The sequence below is a fragment of the Phyllostomus discolor genome, chromosome 14 (assembly GCF_004126475.2).
Source record: "Phyllostomus discolor isolate MPI-MPIP mPhyDis1 chromosome 14, mPhyDis1.pri.v3, whole genome shotgun sequence".
Classification (NCBI taxonomy): domain Eukaryota; kingdom Metazoa; phylum Chordata; class Mammalia; order Chiroptera; family Phyllostomidae; genus Phyllostomus; species Phyllostomus discolor.
In genome coordinates, this window is record NC_040916.2 from 14922580 (window position 1) to 14944057 (window position 21478).

General features: G+C 46.7%; 1 protein-coding gene across 8 annotated transcripts in view; it reads left to right on the top strand.

The window, feature by feature from the left end:
- Positions 1-16044, top strand: part of EDEM3 (ER degradation enhancing alpha-mannosidase like protein 3) — a 53900-nt gene extending 37856 nt beyond the window's left edge. For 5 of the 8 annotated variants that reach the window (XM_036014990.1, XM_028530686.2, XM_036014991.1 and 2 more), the window contains exons 17-21: positions 293-484; positions 1906-2071; positions 5526-5711; positions 6948-6995; positions 12264-16044. In XM_036014990.1, coding sequence (XP_035870883.1) covers positions 293-484; positions 1906-2071; positions 5526-5711; positions 6948-6995; positions 12264-12685 — 1014 coding nt within the window. In that variant the 3' untranslated portion in view covers positions 12686-16044. The remainder of the gene's footprint in view (positions 1-292; positions 485-1905; positions 2072-5525; positions 5712-6947; positions 6996-12263) is intronic. The other 3 variants (XM_036014989.1, XM_036014992.1, XM_028530689.2) reach the window with 1 other exon arrangement.
- The last annotated feature ends 5434 nt before the right edge of the window (positions 16045-21478 follow it).

Consider the following 21478-nt stretch of genomic DNA (forward strand, 5'->3'; position numbering starts at 1 on the left):
GCATTCAGTCACTGGGTGGCTGTCAGTTCTCAGTTTGTGTCGAAAGTTTTTATAGAACATTGAAAGATATTGGTAAAAACGACAGATGGAATTTTCAGGAAATGTTTCTAGAAGTAATATTTTTTAGAACAAATTGGGCCATAAATATTTGGTAGGGGCCAAAACTGAAAAGAAAAGATTTACAGTGGAAGACTTGAGAAATCAAAAAGTTGAATGTTTGCAGAAGAGAAACACAAAAAAGAAAAGAAAAGTGGGCCGTTCCCCGAAAGGATGAACCGTGTTTCTTGTGCAGGCTGCCAGCTCCATCGACGCGGAAGACGGGCTGCGGTTCATGCAGGAGATGATCGAGCTGTCCAGCCAGCAGCAGAAGGAGCAGCAGCTGCCCCCGCGGGCCGTGCAGGTCGTGTCCCGCCCGTTCTTCGGCCGGGTGGTGCTCACGGCCGGCCCGGCCCAGTTCGGGCTCGACCTGTCCAAGCACAAGGAGGTGAGCGCACTCCTGATCGCGCTTGCGGAAGCCGAGCTAACGATGCTGTTCGAGTGTTGTCTAGTTTCTTAGTCTCCTTTCTGACTTGGCAGTTTAAATTCATTTTGAAGACCCGAATCTTCAATATCCCAGAATAAAATAAAGTTAAAAGCATATCTTGAAATTTTCGAGTCTTAGTTTATATAGACATTATGTTTTCAGAATTTTATTTAAAATATTGTTTGGATACTGTTCCAATTCTTGGTCTCTTCTCTAAATTAGTACCGTGAATCTAAAATGGTTTTCAGGTTTGTTTTTTAACAACTGCTAAAACGTTCTTTGGACAAAAATTGGACTCGTAGGCTCCACCTCGTGCCAAGGTGCTCAAGTGAAACCTCTTAAAACCTCTGCTTAAGACCTGTTTTGCTCATCAGTTTTTGTTAGTGTTTGTGTATTTAATGTGGGGCCCAAGACAACTCTTCTTCCACTGTGGCCCAGAGATTCCAAAAGGTCGGACACTTCTAAAAACATGCTTTTAAAAACTTATTACCCCTGATTTAGACAAAGTCTGTGTGCATTTTAAAGCTAGGTAGGTTCATAGACTGCTTCACCCATTCAGCGACTCTTCACTGAGTTGCTGCTGCATCCAGGCACTGTGTTAGATGTTTGCCATCCGTGCAGTTTACAGGCTCTGTGCAGACCCGTGCCCTCCCCCAGCACGTTTCCATCCTAGCGCGGCAGTTTTCAGCCGGCGTGCTGCGAGTGTGTTTAAAATACACACAGCACCTGACTGTTCAGTCAGGGGCACTGGCCTCTCTTCCCTTAGACTGTCAGATAAACGACAATGGCCAACACCACAATAGCCATGTAGTGTAAATGAATCAAAATTATACCTATTTTTTTGTCAGATCAGCAAAAAAATATTTTTTGGTGTGCTGCAGAATTTCCGTAATTAGTTTGTGTGTGCCATGAGGTGAAAAAGGTTAAAAACTGCTGTTCCAGAGGAGTATGAAAACACTTTAGCACTACTGACCTTGAGACCCGTGTTGTGTGTGGGCGTGGGCGCGTGTGAGTCTGCCCTCAGGCTCCAGCGCCACCACTTACTGCCATTGTGTCTTAGAGCAAATTATGTAGCCCGAGGCTCAGTTTCCGCATGTGCAAAATTAGGTGCTATCTGTATCGTTTCATTCAGGGTTGTTATAAGGATCAGGTTTAGTAATTTACGTAAAGTGCTTTATAAACTTCCAAGCACGATAGAAAGATTGGCGGTATGCTATGACATGCAAAATGTTCAAAGCAGAAGTTAATGTTAACTATATATTGGACGTGATGGCGTTACTAAAAAAATGAGATCTACCTAAAGCTCTAGATATGGAACTATTTTAATGACTAGGTAGTGATTTGAGAAGATAAAAGAATATTTGTTATCTATATTTTGACAGACAAGAGGATTTGTCGCAAGCAGCAAACCATACAATGGTTGTTCAGAGCTGACCAACCCCGAGGCAGTGGTGGGGAAGATCGCCTTGATACAGAGAGGACAGTGCATGTTTGCGGAGAAGGCTCGCCACATCCAGAACGCGGGAGCCATCGGCGGCATTGTCATCGGTACGTCGTCCTCGCAGCCGCCCGATCCGCTGGCTGGAAGGGAGTCGTTTGCAGGACTTGTCCTTCTGTTTCCCAAAATTGCACAAAAAGTGTGTCGTATTTTTACTTGACTAGACGGCATACTGAACAGGCAGTCCACAGACTCTTAGTGATCTCCGTAGGTCTCTTATCTTTTCTGAAGGTACTTAGGGACAGGTGTGAAGGTGGGTAGAGGTGGGTGGTAAAGACAGCCAACATCATGGATGAGAAAATGTGCCCACAAGACCCAGAGCCCCCAAGGGGCAGAAGTGCATCCGCCGCCGCCTCCAGTGGGAGCCGCTGGGAGTGTCTCTTCTGCCATGCACACCTGGGTCTGGAGTCGGCCCGTGGCGGACGGAGCGCCCGGCGCGCCCGGCTCTGCCACCAAAGCGTGGTGTCGCATCAGCCCAGCTGTACTGGTCTGTGTCTCCAGTGGAGTGTTTTTTGAGCTGCAGTGAAAATGGTGATAAATATCTTTCAGGAGGTTATAAGGTTGGAAGATACTATATATAAAATGTCTTAGTATAATAGCTGTCATATTGTAAGGATGTGCGCTAGCTGCTAGTAAATTTTTAGCTCCTTGGGCTAAAATTTTTCCCACTGAAATCACAAACTTCCAATCATTGCACTCGTGTATTTCAACCAGTGTGCTTTGATTTTTTATTTTTCATAGAAAATCACCTAATAGCATGACCAGCAGGCTGTGACTGTCAGGGAAACAGAACTTTTTCTGTGCTTTAACTCGGGAGGAGTTCACATTTAGAAAGAACCAAAGACCTGACGTCACGTCCTAAACGCAAAGTCGGTTCTCTTGCCAGCTTCTCTCACAGGGGAAATCCACTTTGAATCTTTTCTCTGTTCAGTAGAGATTTCCTTTTTGAATTTAGGGTAAGTAAAAATTATGACATTTAAAACATTAGGATTTATTTCAGTGGAAAGGTGTTTACTATTCCTTTTGCTTATCACATATGGACACTCCGGTGTTGGTAACTTAATGAATGCGTAAATTCCATTAGTTATGTGAGTATTGGGAGAGTTCTGCTTCCTTACTTAAGTCAGTGGTTGGCAGACTCCAGCCTGCAGGCCAGCTCCGGCTCACTGCCTGTTTCTGGAAAGAGGGTTATTGGGACGCGCCTGCCAGTACGTTATGTCTTACCCGTGCCGCCTCCCTGTGGTGGCGGTGGTGGGGTGTGGCTGCAGCGGCAGGGACCTGGAAAGCTGCAAATACTCTCTGCTTGGCAAACTACACAAAACGTTTGCTGGTGCCCGACTTAAATCATTCTTTTATCCTTCACTATTTTCCGCACTGAGACTTTTTTAAAGAATTTAATAGCTTGACAACACTATCATTTCAAATATCTCTTACTGAGAGGAAAGGTGTGTTAAAAATAAAGTCTGAACATATGTAGAAGACTTGAGAGTTCCCCTGTTGGCGGTGAAGTTTCTGATTCTCACGCATTCTCTGCTCCGCAGGGTGTGTCAGGGCAGGCGTTTTCTGTTTCTTACAGAATCCTCCACTGAGTTCTGTGAGTTAATAAGTTAAGAGGCAATGATCCTTATTCAAAACTTAATCTTTGAAGGGAAACATGCCCCTGTTGTAACTTACTTTCCCTAAGTATCTTTTGTTTGTTTCTGATAAGGTATTTGGTTTTTAGTGGTTTTAATTGAATATAAATGAGCAAATGAGGACTTTGTTATTTTTTATTGCAAGTGCTAGAAGTGCAGGTTATCTTAGAAATCATCTGGCTGCAAGACACAGTTTATTTAAGCTGGTTTAGGAAGAGAGGTTGGTTTATGATATGGAAAGCGGATTATTGTCATTGAACCAAGAGTAAGAAATGAAACGGAACATTCTGAGGAAGTGGCAGTGGCACTAAAAGTCCTCAGGAAACGTCACGTTTTTCATCTCGCTGTCTCTGGGTCCCGCCTGAGGCGCAGAGGGCAGAACTCTGCATTCCTCTGTAGTGTGGCTTCCCTCTCCAGCTTCTCCCCAGCCTGCTCCCCTTTTGCTCACCAGTTCCCAGATGGCCATTCCCACTGCTAACACTCCCACTGATTTCTTCGTGCCACTTGCGGGTCCCCCAGAGAGACCGAGGATCAGGAGCCCTCCGTTGTCTGATCAGTGATTGCTAAGGGGTGGGTCCTACATGATATTTTCCACTCAGCAGGGCCCATCACAGCAAGCCCTCTGAGAAGGGCGGGCAGGCTCTCCAGGGAGACTGGCATGTGAGATTAAGGGTGGACATGACTGGTGTCACCAGTAAAAGAGTATTCAGCGCTCTGGCTGATGTAGCTCAGTGGATTGAGCACTGGCCTGTGAAACGAAAGGTTGCTGGTTCGATTCCTGGTCAGGGCACTTGCCAGGGTTACTAGCCTAAATAAAATATTTTTTAAAAACAGTATTTAGCTGTTCTACTACTATTATTTTTTTTGAAGGAGAAAAGGAGAGAAATATTGATATGAGAGAGAAACATCTGTCTGTTGCCTCTCATGCCACACCCTATCTGGGGAGGAACCCGAGACCCAGGCGCGTGCCCCAGCCGGGACTCAAACTGGTGACCCTTCGCTCTGCGGATGGTGCCCAGCCAACTGAGCTGCACCAGCCAGGGCCTGGTGCTCTCACCCGTGCACAGTGACAGACGTGCCCACTCCTCCTCACACGGGAGAACCGCTACAGTCCTAACTGTTCTTTGTGACTAGTATTTAAAACACAGTCATCATTTTGTAATTTGGTAAAAGAATATTATGCCATTAGAGGAAATCTTAAACAGCAGTAAAATTTCATTCATAGTTCTTTTTTTTTTTAAGATTTTATTTATTTATTTTTAGAGAGGGGAAGGGAGGGAGAAAGAGAGAGAGAAATATCAATGTGTGGTTGCCTCTCGTGCCCTCCCTAGTGGGGGCCTGGCCTGCAACCTAGGCACGTGCCCTGACTGCGAATCGAACCAGTGACCCTTTGGTTTGCAGTCCACACTCAGTCCACTGAGCTATACTAGCCAGGGCTCATTCATAGTTCTATCTTTTTCATCTAACCCTTTGATTTTTTCCCATTTCTAGTCTTTTTCATAAGTGTATGAAATTTTTAATCATATCATAGAATTTTATGTTCTCGTTTTTTCAAGTAACATTTTGTTCTTCCGTGTGTTCCATCCAGTAGTCCGTGGTAACGTGTGTATGGTGGCTCACAGTTGTCCACGAGTGCAGTCCGTAGGCACTGTGGCAGACCTCTGTGGGCCCAGACCACGTGCTGCTCTTGCAGCACTTCCTCAGGATGAACTTCTGGGGGTAGAACTCGCGGGCCCAGCGAGCCTGCCGGTTTGGCTCTTGGTGCCTAGAGTGCGTGCTGCCGGCAGGTGCCGCGCAGGAACGGTGGGCAGATGGACCTCTCCAGGGGACGACGGTTTTCATTAGTCGCTCTCTCCATTTCTCCGGCTAGATGACAATGAGGGGAGCAGCAGTGACACTGCCCCTCTGTTCCAGATGGCCGGGGACGGGAAGGACACCGATGACATCAAGATCCCCATGCTGTTCTTGTTCAGCAAAGAAGGAAGCATCATTCTGGATGCTCTCCGGGAGTACGAGGAGGTGGAGGTGCTGCTTTCAGACAAAGCGAAAGACCGAGGTGAGCGTCAAGTGGTTTGTTTTCTTTAACGCAGTTTAGCCTCAGCTTGACTAGTTTTATGACAGAAGCGAGTGACAGAAACTTAATTTGGTTGACTGGTAAAATAAGCACAATTTTTAGAAGACGGTTTCAAAATAAATTTTTCATTTGGAAATAAGAGTAATAACATTGATTTGGCTTTGTTTGCAAAGTGAGGATGTTTTTAGAATTCTGTTTTAATGTGTGATTTACAATCTGTGCTTTGATTCTGCCCGGTGATACAAATACTAGAGATGACAACCTCAGCGGAGTCATTTTACCACCCACAGAATTCAGCACTCAGTCCCACTGACGCTGCGTCTTGCGTGTCTTGTGTGAGGAGGGAAGGGGGCTGGGCAGAGCCGTGTTGTCTCCAGTCTAATGGAAACTGGGCTTCACCAGCTGCCTGTGGTCACGTGGCCACGGCCGTGGTGCAGGCAGTAGAAACCCAGCGGCTTCTCCCCACTGAGATAGACCCGCGTGTAGGCCACAGGAGCTGCAGGCGGCTGCTGTCTGAAGAACAAGATGGCACGCCTTACTAACGCATGAGGGTGCATGCCTGAGGCCACAGTGTGTGTGAGTGATTTGAATGATCCTTGAAACCCAAATGATTGGGTAAATGCAAGGTCTTACTAGTGTTCTTTATAGCTCCACCCCCAGGAGCAGGGAGAGCTGAGGGGAGGTGGGCCATCAGACGCGGACTGCGACCCTGCCTAGGGCAGCAGTCTCTCCGACCCTCCAGAGACACCCACGGCGGGAGCTGTGCAATTTGTATATGGCTGTTGAGTCCCTGGGGTGTGTGTTTGACAGATATGAAGGAAACTGATTCCATTCATTATAACTTCCCCGTGGAACAGTAAAAAAAAGAAGAAAACAAAGTTTTGCAGTAATCTGTTGCTATCCAAATCCGTGTTTGCTCTTGTCTTTCCATGTTGCTTTCTTCTCCTTTGAGAGTCTTTCAAATGCCCGCTGCAGGAGAGCAGTGCGATGAATAGGGTGTGTGTGTGCAAAGGTGCTACGCGTGGACGCTATGGCAGAGGGTCCTCGTCTCCCCCGATCCTCCTGCGTACCTGGTGTTCGTTATGCGCCCGTTTTCTCAACTCAGACCTTTCCTCGTGTGTGCATCTAGGCACATCCCGCAGGCAAATTACTATTCCATGCGACTCTTTAATGCCTTTGCTTTTCCCCTCCTATTTTGTGCTACCATTGGAATTTCAGCAGCAATATTAAAAGGTAAAATGACTCCAAGCTACATTATTAACAGTAGTAAGTATCTCAATTAATAAGCCTTAAATTACCTATGTATATATGTATGTGTATATGTGTATAAATACGCATACATATATATGCACACGTACATGTACATATATATGATTTTGTTTAAGCAGATACCATGATAGTATCTGGTTTAATACAATCTGAATTTTTTCATGACTAGTCAGGTGTTCTGTGATAATTCTTTATGGATCCTGTTATATTAAAACGTCTACATTAAATGTCCTGTATAATAAGGATTCACTAGTCCATGTTCATGCAAGAGTCACTAACAAAAACATGGTTGTTTTGGCATGTATTACTTTTGGTCACTTTTTACTTGAACACAGTGTAAAATATTTAAAATATTGACTTGTTTTAAAAATGCATATGTCTGTAAGAGTGCATGAGCTTAGGACTATAAGATTATGTAAAAGCATGTGCTTCCCATAACAGAGATAGATGATACAAAAATAACAATTCTGCTCTGGCTGGCGTAGCTCAGTGGATTGAGCACGGGCTGCGAACCCAAGTGTCGCAGGTTCGATTCCCAGTCAGGTCACATGCCTGGGTTGCAGGCCACGGCCCCCAGGAACTGCACATTGATGTTTCTCTCTCTCTCTCTCTCTCTCTCTCTCTCTCTCTCTCTCTTTCTCTCTCTCTCCCTCCCTCCCCTCTCTAAAATATTAAATAAATAAAATCTTTAAAAAAAAAAGAATTCTGTTATTACCAACAGAAATGATCTGAACAGTATTCCCTTAAGAACCTGGCAGTAAAGGGGTTTTATTTAAACTGTAGCATGTATTTTAAAGTTTTACTAGTCTATAAATGTATTGAACTGTGGTTCTGTATTAGTGATCTTTTTAGCGAGTCTTTAAAAACTCCCCTTTGTGTAGCTATTTCAAGAACTGTAGAGCTATAGTAACTAAATCAGCAACAAGTTACAGTGTAATTGTTAATATTTATTCATGTAAAACATCATTGATGATGGTGTTAGGAAACTGAGTGCTTTATTCAGTTGGGAACGTCTGCTAAGAAGCGAGTGTCCGCGGTGGCCGCCGTCAGCGTGCCCCGCGCCGTGGCTGCACGTGTCATGTTGTCCCTGCATCCGAGTCCGCTCGTCGGAAGGGTCAGTTCCCGAGTCCGACTGCAGACCCTTGAGTCAGACCTTCTGAAGGCAGAGAGTCAGAATCTGACATTGTAAACAAGCATCCCAGGCACTTGCACACTTTGGGAAACACTGAACAAGACTAAGAAGGCACCCCTTTTAATCTCCCAGCTTGTATGTGGACATACTGTACCATCGAGGGTCGTAAGTGCACCAGATAGTACCTTCCTTAACCTCCGAGCAGCCCGGTGCCCTCCAGAGCGCCTCACTCCTCAGACACGCACTTCCCTCCTAAAGGCACACGGGTTTGACTGGGCAGGCCTTCCCACACAGTAGTACAGAAGGAGAAGGCCCAGAGCAAGCCCCCCCCCGCCCTCATTCCAATGGTAAGGCCCAGCATTACTGTGGAAATATCCTCAGTCACCTGGTCTCCCAGCAAGAGTGTTCAGACACCGCATGGGGCAGTCCCTTCTGATCTGCAGTTTCCTTCTCCACGGCCTCAGTCACCCTGGTCAGCCGCGGTCCAGAAACGGTAAAGGGAAAGTCTCAGAAACCCGCAGTTCTGACTGTGAGCCATCCACAGGTCCATCTGCACTCGCCCTCTCCCCTGCCCACTCATCACTTAGTAGCCAGGGCAGTTCCACAATGAGAGACCACATCCACATAACTTTTGCTGCAGGATAGTGTTACACTTGTTCTGTATAATTATTAGTTATTGTTGTTAGTCCTCACTGTGTCTGATTTGTAAAGTGAACTTGATTGTAGGTCTGTGTATAGGAAAGTACAAAGAGGGTTCGGTGCTGTCCTTGGCTTCAGGCCCCCACTGGGGGGTTGTGATGTGCCCTTTGTAAATAGAATGTGGGCTAGTGGACGCACTTTCTTTTGAGAAGCGAGAGTTGAGTCCTTTATCAAGGGGAAATGTTGCCTCTTCAGGTCTAACAGCCACACTTCTAAAATGTGAAGTTCTCCGTGGAAATTTGAATACCGTATCTTTCACGTGTCCCATCTTTCCTGAATGTGAAGTTTATGATAGTACTCAATACCAGTCCTAATCCAGTGCCCGTGAGCGAAAGACAGTTTTTACTTTTGGCTCCAAGCTGAAACAGTTTACAATTAAGATTCAGTTTCCTTTTCTCAGGATTATTTCTCAAGGAGAGATAGTCTGTATTTTAGCACAGGTCTGTCTATGCCTGCAGTTTGCGGGGCGGGCCCGTGGGGCCTTAAGAGCCGCGGGCAGATGTGTGCAGGGCTGCTCCTGCCTTTGCATCTGTCTGGTCCGGGGGCAGATGGAGAAGTGTGGGGGCAGATGGGGAAGTGGGGGAAAGAAGGCACGGGGGCTGGGCCTGAACTGGCCGTGTTACCTCTCCTAAGCCTCCCCCGCTGAAGCCGGTCGGGGTAACTGTGTCCTGCAGCTGAACTCTGGGAGTCAGGTTGCTGTTGCAAAGAGTTTGACTCTGAGGAGAAAGTCTGGTGTATGTGCAGATGGCCTCACTGCCAGGAGACTAGCGCCGGGACCCTTCCCGGTAGCAGAACTATGGTCACCTGCCCGCGATCCAACCACGTCACGTATTCTCTCGCACTTCTGCAGTGGCAAAGCCACCTCCCTCTTTCCGGAGGTGCCTGCATGGTCCCTTCAAGCCCCTGAGTCTTTTTCTCTCTGACAGCGTTTAGCCATTCTGAATGCCGAGTTTAAATGCCATCTTCCTTATGACGTTTTCTCTCATTCTCGTCGGTAAAAGTGAAGGGCGCCTATTTGATACAGTTCCCGCTTTGACACCCGTATTACACGGTGCTTTTTTACCTGCTGCTCCCCTCTGGGCTCCTGGCGTTCAGTAAGCGCCGGTTGTGGGGGTGAGTGAGCGGTTACAGAACAGCGGCCCCTGAGTCTTGGCCCGCGGTTCCCTTGGCCTTGCATGACCGGAGCTTCATTTTCTCTTCCTTGCATCTTGAGAGTTTCTTCATTCTTCCTTTGCCTCCAGTGTTTCTGATACACTGTTCCTGAACTTAACAGTGCAGTTGTTAGCTCTTAGGACCTCAAACTCCCTCCCGGGAGGAGAGGCCCCGGGGAAGGAAGGGGTGTGGCGGCGTGACCTGCCCCTGTCCCCCCCCCACTCTGAACGGGTCTTCGCCTTCGCTTGCCCTGCGCCGCCTGTCTGCTGTCATCGGGCACTCATTCCTGCGCACTCGATCTGAGGCTGCGCTCGCTCGTCCTGCCCTCTGATCTCTTTATTCCTGTGCCGATAATGAGACGCTTTGCTGTTCCGAATAAATTCAAACATTTGATAAGGCAACGCTCCTCTCACTAACTCTGTTCAGAACTTCTCGACTTCCCTTTGATGCGTATTCTTCCACAGGAATTTAAAAATAACTCTTACCTGGTCCCAAAAGTAAACAGAAATAAGTAGAAATGGGATTTATTTTAGAATGTATAATTGCATGCTTTATGTATAAATGGGAAAATTTTGTTAAATATTCAGACTTTCCATTCTTAGGAACATACACTTACAAATTTAATCAGATCTTGTTTTTATTTTCATTAAGATTTTATAGTAACTTATTGGTTTATGCCTATTTTTTACCTTCCTTATAAAATACTTTTAATAGTGTTTTCAGAAATTAAGGGTTGCTTCGAGTTTAAATACACAACACAACCTGAAAATAAAGACAATTTGCTCTTTCCCTTTTTGTATATTTACATGGACTATTTTCTTATCCTATTGTATTAGCTAGATTTCTAAAATAACGTTGTATGATAGGTTACCCCAGGGTGGGGTTTTTTGTTGTTTGTTTTGTTTTGTTTTGTTTTTGTTTTGGCCTAAGGACAGTCTTGATTGCTAGATGAGAAGGCACCACACCTTTTCCTGTCCTTCTGAATTAGATGAATGCCATCTGGAGAGAAGAAACCTGAAGGTTTCTGTTGGTGGCTGCGCTCCCTCGAATTCCGGGAGCCTAGCGTCAGGGAGCCGTGAGCCTCCAGCTCCCCGCTTTCTCTTCCTCGGGCCCCCACGTGGCTTCCTGGTTGTGTCATTGCCATGCGCCCTTTCACAGCTGCGGGGAGAATACATCCTCGCGCCCCACCTCTCCCTGCCCCAACACAGGACCGGTAATCCTGCCTCACCCGTTGGTGTGTATGCGCGCCCCCACCTACACTACCTGCAGGCCTGTGTTTCCTTCACGCTCTCTGGTTTAGAAGAGGCCCATCTCCCCTCCCTGGTTTGACAGACTAATCCACTTACCTTTCAAATCTCAGTTCTAGTGTCAGCCTCTGATGAAACCTTCAGGGCCCCTCATTACCCTTTTCTAACCCCAGAACACTGCCACAGAGTGCTTCGCCTACTGTGTGATGCTGTGGAAGGGTCCTTCTCCCGCCCCTGGGCTGCAAGACCCAGAGAGGCAGGTCTGGTGGTTGGTTCAGTTCGTTCTACCCCAATGCCACACAGCGGACACTCAGGAGCTGTTGGCCCCCTGACCGCAGAGACCCTGGGAGGGTGCCGCCTGTGGGCGTGGCTGCTGCCGAAGCGACACGTTGTTGGAACCCTGCGTGAAACGCCTCTGCTGGGTTCACCGTGTATTCATTATGAGAGGGTTTGACTTACTGTTCAGCCTTCCAGGAGATTTTAAATGATTGTAGCTAATAATTCATAAACCCAACAATAATGAAATAGAAGTTGTATATATAATCTGTTATCTTTATGAAAGTATTTTATTTAATCACATTAATGCTCTTAAATCACCCAGAATTTTATGGTATCTGCATTTTTATGGCTTACCAAGTGGGAATTTTCATTTTCCAAAAGACTACTATCTTAAAATATAGCAATGGTATGTGCTATTTAAAATTCTATTTAATATGCAATCTTCCCTGAATTTAGATATTTAATAAGTGTTTGACATATAATGCAAATTTATATGCATTTTAATAGTATTACTGTTTAGTGTATTTCTTGGTATTTACTCATCTCCATTGAAGGCAGTCTTATCACTTATTAGACATTCAGTTCAGAAGAATGTTTATTTTCTAATGTTCCATTTTGCAAAATAAGTGTACAGAAAAATATAATCGCATTTAACTTTTATGTCTTCATTTGACTGTAAGAACCAGAATGCTTTTGAAAGTGTGACAGATTTTTTAAGGGGAAAAGCTTCATGGAGTTTGTTTCTCTTGCACACAGACCCTGACATGGAAAGTGAAGAGCAGCCATTCTCTGACGGTGACTCTGAGAATCAGAGCACCGAACCGCTCGCGCCGGGCTCCCAGGAGGTGGACTTGGCTGACCAAGAGTCTCCTGAAGACAGCTCTCTGGGCTCGCCCCCCGAGTCACCACCTGCAGCGGCTGCAGGCGAGGCTGCAGACGAGGCTACAGACGTTTCTCCTTCTGAACAGAATTCCGATCCCCTAGAAAACCATGAACCTACGAGCCTTGATGGTGAATGTACAGATTTAGATAACCAGCTTCAGGAACAATCGGAAACTGAGGAAGACTCCAACCCCAACGTTAGCTGGGGTAACAAGGACCAGCCCATAGACTCCATACTAGCAGACTGGAGTGAAGATATAGAAGCATTTGAAATGATGGAGAAGGACGAACTATGACTCGCTGAGAACGGGGCGGTAGGTATTTAGAACGAGCAGGGGAACTGTGGTTAACAGACACCTCAGACGAAGCAGGCTCTCCAGTGGGAGGGAGGCTTTGAGGACGGTGACGAGCGACCACGTTCTGACCGGGATAGCTGGTGTCATGGGAGCCTGGAGCTTGCTGTGTCAGCATCGACCTTGTTTCAGACCGTCCCACGGGAAGTGGAAACTCACAGTCCCCCTCAGATGGCAGCACCCCAGGCCAGGGGAAGACTGCTGGACTCGCCTGGGAACCAGGGTTCCACAGGCTCTGGGGGGACGAGAAGCAACTGCGGCTGGTGGTGGCGTGGGGGACAGGAGTTCGTGCAGCTCTCTGATTGAAGGGAGCGCCGTGCTCTCGGCCTCGGGCTCACGGGCTCTTTGGGGGAACGAGTGTGAGTTCCGGGCGTTCCGGGCGTGCTGCCTTCACGGAAACACTCGACGTGACCCGAGCGGTCAGGAGGCAGGTGACGGTGAGAACAGTCTTCGTTCACCTCTTTCACTTGCTTCGCTGTACAACAAATGATGAAGGTGACTTGATTTTTCTTCCCTCTTAACGATGTCCTTTTCATTTAAACCAAAGGTGAAGCCATTGTGCTTTCTCTGCAGTGAGTTCTCTGCATAATGACTAATCATTGGGACCAGGTAAAAAGGTCATATAATGATATATCGTGGAAATTGGTTACTTACTACTCCTGAAAAGCGGAGCAAGGGAGAAACTAATGTTGCAATATGAACTTGCCGTTGGGCCTTCCACAGGGAGAGCTGTGACTACTCTGCGAAGGAACTTGATGTTCTGTATCCTTGCAGGGTAAGTGCTGAGCCTGTCCAGTGCATTTCTCGGAGAGGTGGTCGCCTCCAGCCGGCAGCCTTACTCCCTCCCACGGCCAGGTTGCCGTTGGAGCCACACGGCCGTGGAGCTGACGGGAAGTGCATTTTGTTCCAGTTCTGTCTTAGCAAGTTAGGGTAGAACTGTGGTAGTCACCTGAAAATCCTGGGCTAATACATATTTTTTGCTCATTTTAAACTATGATTTCTAAAGTTGCACCTAAGGAATCTGTCACATTTTCTGTTGAATCATGGTTTTTAAGTTCGCTTTTTTTTTTTAAACAAATATTTCTTCTGATGTGGACTTGAAAATTAGTCTATGGTAACCTGTGTAAAAACCTTACACAGTAGCAACTAACATATAGCCATATTGTTTAATAAATTTTTCTTTTTGGTGGCAGTCTGGTGCTGGCCACATTTAATTTTTAATTTGTTGTTGATATCTGTAAACAGCCCTGTAGTTGAAATAATGGCTTTATTCCGTTTATTTATTTTTAACAACTTACCTGAATCAGTTCTAAAGGGTGTCTGTGAGGCTTCACTGTCTCTCTTTGCCACAACATCACCTGGTGGCTTCCTCCTAAAACGGCGGTGAGGTGCAGGTGGCCCGCGAGTGGGTGTGGAGCCGGTACAGGGGCAGCAGCGCTGTCTTGTAGTCCATGTATATTCCTGTACAGTATGTCTTAGGTCCAGGTAAACACACTCTTTTACAAGGGGGTGAATAGCTGCTTCCAGAAATTCCAGCGAAACCTTACTGGGTCAACGAGTAGCAAATCTCACAGAGAATTCACTTTGGCGCGGGAGGGGGGTGGGCAGCGGGGGAAGAGTCGTAGACAAGAACTTCATTGGCCCTCAATTAAACCTGACACCAGGATGGATATTTTTAGTCGCTGCATGTGAAATTTGGTGTAAGAAGATAGAACTACAATACATAGAGTACGCAAAAGGGTAGACGTAGTGCTTTGTTCACCTCGATTACAAAGCTGCCAAAACAGCTGAAGCTTCATCACTTGACTTGCCTGGATTTATAGGACTGGGGCTTGGAGAAAGGGAGCAAATGTGCCTCTGAGAGACTTTGACTAGAGAAGCCTTATGTTTAGTGATTTGTTCCTGTTTATATCTCAGAGCCATTGTTGTCTAAATCTCACTTTTCTAAAGTTGTCAAAACAATGGAATTTTTTTCCCAGCAAAGGTTTTGTGGCATATAAGGTGAAGCCAGCTTACTGCTGCTCTCCCTTCCTTTGGCCATAAGGGGGAGCTGTTGCCATTCATTGAGGTCTAGAAGCAACTTGCTCACTTGTTTAGAAAAGCGAATCCTTAAAAAAAATTTTATTTTTAAAGGGAAGGAAAAAAATTAACACATTATACTCAGCACCCAGAAGGAATTATACTTGACTTCTTCCCCCCTCCCCCCCGTTTAAGAAAAGAAGGTATAAGGTTTGGCTTCAAAACTGCAACATTGAGATTGACTCTACATTTCTTATTTGTCATAATGCCATGAAGTTGTTTCTGAGCTCATTCAAAAATTCCAAAGCACTAGGGCTTTTTTATGTTTTGCTTTTTTAAATACCATCTATAGAGATTTTACTTACTTCCTAAAGATTCAGGGGATTCTGCGAAACCCTGGATTTTAGAAACATCTGGTCTACCTCAGTTAAGTGTTGACTGCACAGAAATAGAGCTGAAGTATCCACCACAGCCATGACATTGTGTGACTGAGAAGCATCTCTACAATGTTTACAAGCCCGGAATCAAGGGAGGGTTTTCCCCGAGAGTTAAAAGTGAGATATTAGAACAAGGATTTAATTCAGGTATTTTCACGTTTTAAACTTAACTTGTTTACCAACTAAGAACAGCTGTAGTTTTGCTGCTTATGAAAGTCCACTGAAGTGACAGACCCTAACGGGCAACGCTTTTCCCGTGAGGTTTTAGGCGTGAAAGAATTGTGGTTTACTGGGCATGTGTGGGGTAGGCTGTTTCGTTGGGCAGGTTTTCTTTTCTCCTTTCAACTTTAATAGGCTTCCAACAAGAACACGGTGGTTGTTACAGTAAAACCAGCATTTGTTCTCGCACCAAACTCCATGCCAGAGAGGAGCCCGGCAGAAGTAACTCACACAGGGCTTACAGTTCCCAGGTGTCGCGGGGGCAGATTCACTAAATACTCCAGCCCGTCGTTTTGTGCGCAAGGCTTCCGTCAGAACATAGAAAAAACCATTCTGTGAATGAAACATTGTATGTTCAGATTTTATAAAAGACATTTTTAAAAGCCCAATTTACAGCCGTATATTTTCTTATGATGTAATTTATGAAAAAGACGTCTGTACTAACAGGTGCTGTAACACTGCTGTCGTCGGGTTTTATTGTTTGGTGATAAATGTAAACAATATTTCTAAGGGGAGCTATGTACTGTGATGTAAAAGTCTGGGCAAAATGTATATAATCCTTGTATATAATTGTGTATTTGATTATAATTACTGATTGTAAAGATTTAATAAAACGTGTAAATATTCCCGTCTAGTTTCATTTTGAATTTTTAGCATCACTTTGCGTATGTTTATACTTCGATATCTCTCAAAACTTTCCCACTGCGTCTTCCCTTTAATTTTCACCTTACTCCAGGGGAGGAAATTTGGGGGCATCTCCAGGAATAGAAGCATAAACTTACACTCAACAGTTGTCCAACTCAGCAAGGGCCAGCGACGCTCAGAGTAGAGGGAGTGGCCCACAGTGGCAGTACTGCCGGCATGTTCATGCTCCGGGTTCACTCGTATTTAATTAGCTCAGTCATCCTTCCAGTGTCGTCATCGAAAGTCACATGCACCCCTCCCGCTAGCCCCAGTGGGGTCGTCCTCTGTCCGAAGCCGCTTGCAGAGCCTGCGATGCTCTCCGTCTGCGCTGTCCCAGGCCCCCTGAGCTCAGGCGTGGCGAAGGACCTCATCGGGCCGCCATTACTCACCCAGAACTGCCTCCGTTAAAGGAGAGCGAACTGGCGAGCGGGCAGTGGAGCAGGGCCCTCGCCCCTTCCAGTGTGCCGCTGTCTCCCTCCTGTCAGTCCTCACCCCTTCCTTCGCCTTCAGTTTGGATTCGACTCACCTTTTTTTTTTTTTTTTTGCCCAGCCATTACCTTCCCAGCAGGAACTGACATTTGGAAATGATAACTTTCAGTCATAGGTTCCCTGGGCAGTGGCCTCCGTTCCTCTAGGACAAAGCACCACTGTTGCAGGAAGACTTAGGATCCAATAGTATCTCCTGGAAGATTTCACGGGGCGGGGGCTGCTTTTCTGAGGGAAGCAAACTCGAGGTCTGTCTGCTAAGAGAAGTGAAGGGGTCATTGAGAAGGGTGTGTCAGCATCTGCCTGCTAGTAAGGCTTTTACTTCTCAGAGCCTTCTAAGCCTGGAGTCCACCGTTTTTATCTACTCTCTTTGGTGATGCCTAAGGGAGGCCTCTGACCCTTGGGGACTGTCTTTAAGTCCTAGAAGAATGCACTTGGCATCCCAAAGGACAGGAGCAATGCTCAAGTTCAAAAGCCCTATGGTGTGTTACAGAGCACATTTCTGCCCTCGGCTCCATCTTGGTGAAATAGCAACGGGCCATGTTAAAAAGATAATCTGGGCAGAATAAGATGGGATTTCTTAAATCAGAAAGAGTGAAAACCTCCCTCACATGGCCGAGGAGAGAACCAAAGGGCCTAAAAAGATTAGTCAAAGGTAGAAGATCTCTATTCTAAGGAGCCAGCTATTACCCTCCCTCTGACATCACTACCACCCCCTGCTGGAGTTTCACAGCAACGCCAGGTACATCTTTCATAGGAATCCCCACCTTCGTCTTTCCCGAACCTACTAGGAAAACCATTGGCCTCAGGCCCAGGAGGCAATCTGACGACCACTGCCAGCATTTAGTCTTTATACTCCCTTTCCTCGTTCCCCCTCCGGTCGGCACCTTCCTCATGAAGAGTAAACCAAGTTCTCAAGTCACCTTTAGGAAGGCTGCGATCTGCTCATCCAGCCACTCTCCTGCCTGACCCGAGGCATTATGCTAATTGTCATCCGGCCCCGATTGATTTAATGCATCAATTTAAAAAAACGAATCTAAACTTCTGTAGTCTCAGTCCCTAGTCATCACTTCCTATTCTCTCCACTGGTCCACTCGTAATTTTCAGCACCTCCATCCAATCCACTGATCCTACTTTCTCCAGACCCATCACCCTTTCTGGGGGCCTTGCTTCCCCACCCAGCCACCTTTAATGAACCTTTCGTGCTCTGTTGCGCTAATTTGGCAAAACTTTAACTCTTCTTAAACGCCACCACTCACTGATTCTGCACCTAAATTTAAGTATCTGCTGGAACTGGGTGAAATCATACCCCCTCACTGCTACTGCTACCGAATAGACGGGGTGTTAAAGGGGGCCGAAGGCAATATACTACTACCGAAAGGAATCCCCCAGGTTCGTTATGTCTGCCACCTTATAGGAAAGACATCTCTCAATGCCAGAGATTCGTGAAAAGGAAAGGAAATGTTTATTTAATGCTGTACAAACTTAAAGTAGTGACCTAATGTCTTCATCAAAATCCCAAAGTCCCTTAAAACACCCACAAACACACACAGTCCTTCCTTCCCCCCTTTGCCCAGTCTGGGGTACCGTATCTCAGGAAAGGAAATAGAAGTCCGTGGCTCAGGCAGCCCCCAGTTCTTTCCAGTAATCCGTGCTCAGCTGGTAGGCCTCTCTCGGTCCCCGGTACCATCAGCTGTGTCGCTGGGATCTCTGCTAAAGCTGGGTGGTGGTTCCCTCTTCTAAAGCTGCGGGGGTCCCCACACTGGCAAAGCCTTGTGGCTCTCCTTTCTATTGCCACAGCCGAGTGGTCCTCTCTCTGCACTATGGCTGTGGGAGTCTCCACTCTGCCAGAACTGCATGGTTCTCCCTCCCAGGGCCGTGGGAGTTCCCACTCTGGCAAAGCCATGTGATTCTCTCCACAATGGCTGCCGTGTCTGGGTTTAAATCCCCGAGCCAATCATCCTCTGCAGCCTTGTTTCTCACTCCCCCCACAATTGGTTACACTTGCTAGCACTCTCATATCCTTCCAGCTTTACTGGGCTGCCATCCTGAGTCTGGGCAGGCATGGCCCCATGTCATGGAGCCAATCATCTCCAAGCACCAATGCAGGCGCTGTAACTCAGGGGACCTGCCCCCAGTTACAACCGGGGTTGAAGTCACTCCCATCTCCTGGCTCATAGCATGGACACAGCTATTTAACATATCTATGCAACCAGTTAAAGGTTGTAGATGTGTTAAATGACCACACCAGAGGTTAGCTGCAAAGCTGTTGCTATGCAAAACAGCTCTCAATCGCCCTGCTCCATGTGTCCCTTCCCCCAACTCACACCTGTGGAGGAAGGGGGTGAGGACATCCTAATATTTCCTGAACACCTTGAGTTCTGGACCCCATTCCAAATCCCTATTTGGGGCCCCCCTCTTGGCTGTACCCTGTTACACTACTGCTGACCGGCCTCACTGTAAGTCATGACTACAGATCTCCAGAGAGATGTAGTACTTGCCCGAATCCAACCACATTTCTCTAGCTAATTTATTTTCCTGATCTGAGACAACTTCCATACCCCCTTTCTTTTCAAACACCGCCCACTCCTCCCCTGCACTCACCTGATTACCTCACCCCATATTGCACTGAAAAAATGGATGCAGATGATAATGACCTCAACCACCAACCTATCTGCATGCTGCATGACTTGTATTTGAATTTATCACGGTAGAAATTTGCCTGCACGTATCCTAGGGTTTACCTTGATATTGATTATCTATGAGTGTCTATGATTCAGATGTCTATGAGTGGTTGAGAAAAGGATGGCACAATAAAAAATATAATGTGCGTGCATTAAATGATGCTATAAAAAGTTTAATATCCGAGAGCACACTCTGGAATTCAGATCAATCGAGCAAAGATAGACCGCCCTTCCTGGCGCCCTGCACTGGATCAAGCTCTGGGGTGTATGACGTCATAGTTCCGGGTCTTGTTTCATGGATTCTACAGTCAGATTCAGAAGACAGACACTGGAGAAAAATCGCGTTCCTCCTGAAAGACCCAGGATTGGTAATCATTGATGAAAGCCAAAGACCAGCTTTAAAGACAGGTGTATGGAAAGTAATCCCAAAATACTGTTGTCGTGGGAAGTAAACACTGAAAAGAACGCAACTCGTGCAGTGGCCTCAGTGTTGTAGAGCCGAGAGGTTTTTGTGGTCGCCACGTCACTGGTTCTCCGCATCGGACATAAAAGAAGTCAAGCCGAGGTGGGAATCGACTTGACCAAGGTCACACATATCCAGGAGTGACGATGCCTCTAGGAAGCAGGACGGTCCCGGTGCCTCGGCCGCAGCCGTAGCTCCCACGCCGAACAGCCGTGGCGCATGCGCGCCTGTGCAAGTTAACATTCAGCCAGTGGGATAATGACTAGCTCGCTGCTGCCCCTGGGGTGCCTCTGCAAAACCCCAGGGCTCCATCGACCACAGTTTAAAAACTACTGATTTAGATAATTTATTGTTCCTCATTTAAGCTTTCAGCACATGGGAGCGAAAATGTCTTTTATTTCTCTGAAAACTGGCTGTTCCCATTGGCGGCATTTATTCTTCTCTTCCTTTCCCCGTGAATAGCCCCGTGAATGCAGGAATGTGCTGTGTACTTTCTTTCGTGCTGTTATTTATCTGAATGAACGTGTGTGGGCAGAGCGCAAGTGGTGTGACCAAGATACAGGTCCTTTGCTGGGTGGGCGGGACATCTTTTAAAAACATATATTTTATTTATTTATTTTTTAGACAGAGGGGAAGGGAGGGAGAAAGCAAGGAAGAGAAACATCAATATGTGGTTGCCTCTTTCATGTCTTCCCCCACCCCCGACCGCCACTGGGGACCTGGTCAGCAACCTAGGCATGTGCCCCGATTGGGAATAGAACTGGCGACCCTTTGGTTCCAGGCTGGTGCTCAATCCACTGAGCTACACCAGCCAGGGCTGGGTGGGCCATCCTGAGGGTCTCAGACCCAAGGATTCCCAGGCTTTCTTGGTGGCGATGGCAGAAATGGTTCTTTTAGATCCAAATCACTGAACTTGAAATTTCTAAATTTGACATTCTAAGAGAGCTTCCTGTTTGTATTGGTAAGGCAATAACGGAGAATTCTGGACTAACAAAGCCAGAGACACCTCACTTTAAGGCAGTATTTTTAGACCTCTGTTAAACTCTCTCATAGCCTGCCAGGATAAGGTTTACTTGTTGGATGTTCACCATATGCTTAGTGTTTAGAAAACCGTCGAACAGGTACCGTTATTATTCCAGTGTTACCCATGGGAAAACCAAGGCCTAGCCCACGGTGGTTCTTAACTCAAAGAAACACTCTGGCCAAGCCAAGCAGGGTGCGAGAGAAAAGTCTCTTGGAAGGTTCTAGCAGTGGCACCAAGGGGATCTTGGGGATGGCATTTCCAACCCCCGCCCCCCCAATCTTTTCCTTATTATGTATAGTGTGCAAGTTAAGAGCACAGACCCTGGAGCCAGACCGATGAGATTACAATCCTGGCTCCACGACTTACTTCGTGTGACCTTGAACTGGTCCCTCTGTTTCCTCCTCTGTGAAGTAGGGATAATAACAGGACGCATCTCAAACGGTGGCCGTGCTCTAGGCGGTGAGCTCAGTGCCTCGCTCATGGCGGGAACTCTACACAACAGCCATCATCCGCTGAAATGCTATGTAACTGCTTTGGAGCCCCTCCGTTCTGTGGCCCCCCTCCCCACCAGATTGCTGTCCTTGAGCTGCATCTGTAAATCCTAACTGTGGGAGTAAATTCTGGCCATTACTAGTGGCAACACTGGCTGAGCGATTCATCCCCTACTTCTCACTGGTCCGAGTGGAGATGGATGTGGAGTATCTCACCGGTGGAAACAGT